This window comes from Myiozetetes cayanensis, unplaced genomic scaffold (assembly GCF_022539395.1).
Source record: "Myiozetetes cayanensis isolate MyiCay16 unplaced genomic scaffold, myiCay2020 scf1330, whole genome shotgun sequence".
NCBI classification, from domain to species: domain Eukaryota; kingdom Metazoa; phylum Chordata; class Aves; order Passeriformes; family Tyrannidae; genus Myiozetetes; species Myiozetetes cayanensis.
The window spans coordinates 1-4549 of NW_026086972.1; the positions used below are offsets into that span (position 1 = coordinate 1).

At 61.7% G+C, this 4549-nt stretch overlaps 1 protein-coding gene across 1 annotated transcript; it reads left to right on the forward strand.

Moving 5' to 3' along the window:
• Positions 1 to 1497: 1497 nt before the first annotated feature.
• LOC126636555 (glutathione S-transferase 2-like) lies at positions 1498 to 3688 on the forward strand. Its single transcript, XM_050308862.1, has 8 exons — positions 1498 to 1595; positions 1952 to 2027; positions 2325 to 2389; positions 2472 to 2553; positions 2646 to 2746; positions 3027 to 3122; positions 3192 to 3302; positions 3512 to 3688. Exons 1-8 carry the CDS (start codon positions 1560 to 1562, stop codon positions 3605 to 3607), a joined length of 663 nt encoding a protein of 220 aa, XP_050164819.1. The 5' UTR covers positions 1498 to 1559; the 3' UTR covers positions 3608 to 3688.
• Positions 3689 to 4549: the final 861 nt, after the last annotated feature.

The window sequence follows — 4549 nt, forward strand, 5'->3', positions numbered from 1 at the left end:
TGCCCCCAGCATAACGAGACCCCTCCTTAGGGAGTCGAAAGGGGGACCCCCCTGCAGCTTGAGGGGGGGGCACAGAGGGATTCGTGGCCCCCCCGGGATAAGGGGGACCCCATGGAGTGTGGGGGTTCCCAGAGGCGCCAGGACAAGGGGGTCCCGTGGGGATGGGGGGGTCGCAGAGCCCTCAGGACGAAGGGGGTTGTGCCCGGACCGGGGTCCCTTCCACTCGCCCCGCCCCGAGCCCTCAAGCTCCGCCCCTCTGAGGGGCGTGGCCGCGGGGCTGCACGTCGGGGGCGTGGCCTCGATGTTTGCACGTGCCGGGGGCGTGGCCGCGGTGGTTGTCACTGCTGAAAATACTCTTACACTCCTTTTTCAAACTTCGTCCCTCCGTTCAAACTCCCTCACGCTAATTTATACCGCTCCGTCGTTCCTGATCGTAACTCAGGATCTGCTCCACGAGTGCAGTCAACAGAACCACTCTTTCTCATGTTGGAATTTCGCTGTGTTCAGTGTGACTTTGCGAAATTGTAAATTTAACGAAGGTTGCTGCCTAAATTGCGGGCAGTTAAGATAAAGCGTCCGTAAAAAAAAAGGGACAGTCAGGGAACGCGGGACTTTCAGCGTGTAGCAGGGCAAGGGAGACAGAAAAGGGGGTGAGGGAAACCTGAGCCGTTTGGGATGATAAAAGTTTATGTAACTACAGTGACAGGAATAGGAGTTCGGCAGCCAAATGTTTATTTAGATAAGGCAGACTTTGTAAAGAGTGAATAGGAGAGATAATTTTGAATTTCACTCCTTCTAATGTACAAAAAGCTGTTGTGTTTCTTTTCTCGGTGGAATGCACGGGCGGCCCAAATCCCCCCTGCATCTCCCCGGCCCTAATAAAAGTGTGCTCGACATATCGTTCAAGGATTTCTTTGATTTAAGGGGCCCTGTGTCCTGGGGGTCCCCACGCCAGTGTCCCCATGCCCTGGTATCCCCTGGTGTCCCCATGTCCCCTCATTCCTCATTTCCCCCATTCCTCCCATACCTTCTCCAGGCTGGGCCTCAGCACTGCGGGGGGGGCTGAGCTGGAGCCCACCCAGGACGAGGGGGCATCACCATCGCCCCGGGCACACACTGAGACCCCCGGTACCCCACGGGACCTGCCGACATCGCCGATCCCCCCGGGTTCCACCAGCGATCCCCCCGCCCCCAACCCTGCTCCAGCAGGGAAAATAAACTCTTCCAGTAAAACGCCGGAGTTTCAGTGTGGGGGGGGAGGAACTCGGGGGGACTGAGGGACGGAGTGGGGGCTGTTTCTCTTCAGGCTGTGGGTCAGGGGTCCCCGAGACGAGGGGGGGTCGGGGAGGGATTTGAGGCGGGGTCCCGGGCAGGGGTGGCGGTGCCAGCGCTGGCAGAACACCCTGGAACCCGCCTGGCAGCGGCGACGCGGGGGGGAGGGACAGGGGAGGGCCCGGGGAGGGGCAGGGAGGGCTCGGCCAACCCCCGTCCCTGTCCCGTGTCCCCAGCCCCGTCCGGGACCGTGCCACAGTCCCGCAGAGCCGCGGCCAGGGGGCACCATGGTGGTGACACTGGGCTACTGGGACTTCCGCGGGGTGAGTGGGGCCGGGGGGGCACAGGGGGCTGGGGGAGGTTCCGGGGCTCTCAGAAGGGGTGGTGGGAGGTCCTGGTGTCCCAGAGGGGGTGCTGGCGGTGTGGCAGTGCCGAGGGCCGTAGGAAGGGGGGCGTGTTGCGGAGTTCTGGGGGTTTCAGGATGAGTGCTGGGGGGGTGCTGGGTGTCACAGGGTGGATGTTGGGGGTGGTGGTGGTTCTAGGGGGTCACAGCAAGGTGTGGGAGTGCCGGGGGTTCCGTGGAGGCTGTGGTGGTGCTGGAGGTCCCCGGGGGCTTTTGGGGGGTCTTGGGAGCTGTGGAGGTGCCAAAGGTGGGTGCCGTGTGTGTGTCCCCCCCCAGCTGGCCCACGCCATCCGCCTGCTGCTGGAGTACACGGACACCCCCTACCAGGAGCGCCAGTACCACCCTGGCCCAGGTGAGGGGGGGCTGTGAACCCCCCAAACCCCGAGACCTCCTCCCCTGCTTTGTGCCGTGTCAAAAACCCACGGAAGTGGGAAGAGACGCCCCGTTTCCAGCCTGTGCCTCTTCCTCCCCCTTCCAACCCCGTCCTGCAGCTCGGGGGGGGCAAATCTCTCCCCCAAATCGGACTTTGACTCCCCCCAGGGCTGGGGGGGCACACGCGGCTCCGGGGGCAGAGCGGGGCCCCCCCGTGGGCAGGTGGGGGGTCTGGGGGAGCCCCCCCTCCAATTGCTCTGCCCTCCTGCCCCCCCAGCCCCCGATTTTGCCCCGAGCGATTGGACCAACGAGAAGGAGAAACTGGGGCTCGACTTCCCCAATGTACGTGATTGAGGGGGGCGGGAGGGGCGCGGCGCGGGGAGAGGGGGGATCATCGGGCTGACCCCCCTCCGGAACCCCCCAGCTCCCGTATCTCATCGACGGCCCCGTCAAGCTGACCCAGAGCAACGCGATCCTGCGCTACATCGCCCGCAAGCACAACCTGTGTGAGTTCGGGGGGCCGGGGGGTCGCAGCACCCGCCAGGGTCCCCGGGGGGTCTTTTTATGGGGATGGAGGTGACACCTCCTGGTGCCGCAGGCGGTGAGACGGAGCAGGAGAAGCAGCGCGTGGATGTGCTGGAAAACCAGCTCATGGATGTCAGGCAGGCCTTCTCCCGGCTTTGCTACGACCCCAACTATGTGAGTACCCCCGGGCGGGGGGGCACGGGGCTGTCCCCCCCACGTGGGACAAGGGGACCGAGCCACCAACGGCGTGGGGGCCTCTGTTGGGGTGCACCCTTTACCCCCTTCCCCTCTTCTCATCCCCCATTCCCATCCCCAATTCCCCTGTTCCTATTCCCATTCCCCCCTCTCTGCCCCGGGGCTGCTGCCCTGTGTTCTGTGGGGCCCGGGGGTGTTCTGTGGGGTCTGGGGGGTGTTCTCGGGGTTGTTTCAGCCCCCCCAACCGTCCCCCCTGCAGGAGAAGCTGAAGGCGGGATACCTGGAGCAGCTTCCCAAGAAGCTCCAGGAGTTCTCGCGCTTCCTGGGCTCCCGCACCTGGTTCGCGGGGGACAAGGTGAGTTCAGGGGGCTCTGGGGGGTGTTCTGGGGTACCAATGGGGTCTGACCACCCCCTGCCCCCCCAGCTGACCTTCGTGGACTTCGTGGCATACGATGTGCTGGATCGGCTCTACATGTTTGTGCCCAACAGCCCCGAATTCCAGGGAAACCTGAGCAGCTTCCTGCAGCGCTTCGAGGTGAGGGGGGACGGGACAGCCCGGGGCAACCCAGTGTCCCCTTTGTCCCCATCCCTATCTCCTGTGTCCCCACCTGCCCCTGTCCCCATCCCTCTCACCACATCTCCCTGGTGTTTCCATCCCTGTCCCATGTCCCCATTGTTTTCTCCTCATGTCCCTGTCCCCCCCAGTCCCTGCTGTCTCCCCAGTGTCCCCTCGTGTCCCCCCAGGCCCTGCCCAAGGTCTCTTCCTACATGAAGACCCCACGGTTCATCAAAACACCCGTTTTCTACCCCATAGCCAAGTGGGGCAACACCAAGGAGTGAGGGGAGGACCCCCACAAACCCCCCAAACTCACCCCTGTGCCCCCCAGCTCACTCCACCCCGAATAAATCGTGTGTTCTCTCCCCTGTCCGTCTGATTTGTGGCTTCATAGAATCATAGAATCATAGAATAGATTGGGTTGGAAAAGACCTCCAAGATCATCAAGTCCAACCCCTGATCCAACTCTAATTACTATATCATGGCACTGAGGGCCATGTCCAATCTCTTTTTAAAAACTTCCAGGGATGGTGAATCCACCACCTCTCTGGGCAGGCCGTTCCAATGCCTGATCACCCTCTCTGTAAAGAATTTCTTCCTAACATCTAACCTAAACTTCCCCTGGCAGAGCTTGAGCCCATGTCCCCTTGTCCTGTTGTTGGTTGCCTGGGAGAAGAGACCAACCCCCACCTGGCTATAACTTCCCTTCAGGTAGTTGAAGAGAGTGATGAGGTCACCTCTAAGCCTTCTCTTCTCTAGACTAAACAATCCCAGCTCCCTCAGCCTCTCCTCATAGGACTTGTGCTCAAGTCCCTTCACCAACCTCGTTGCTCTTCTCTGGACTTGCTCTAGCCCCTCCATGTCCTTCCTGAACTGAGGGGCCCAGAGCTGAACACAATACTCAAGGTGTGGCCTCACCAACGCAGAGTACAGGGGAAGGATCACTTCCCTGCTCCTGCTGGCCACACTGTTCTTGATGCAGGCCAGGATGCCATTGGCCTTCTTGGTCACCTGGGCACACTGCTGGCTCATGTTCAGCTTCCTGTCAATCAGCACCCCCAGGTCCCTTTCCACCTGGCTGCTCTCCAACCACTCTGTGCCCAGCCTGTAGCGCTGCAGGGTTGTTGTGGCCAAAGTGCAGGACCCGGCACTTGGCCTTGTTGAACTTCATTCCATTGGAGTCAGCCCATCTCTCCAGTCTATCCAGGTCCCTCTGCAGAGCCCTC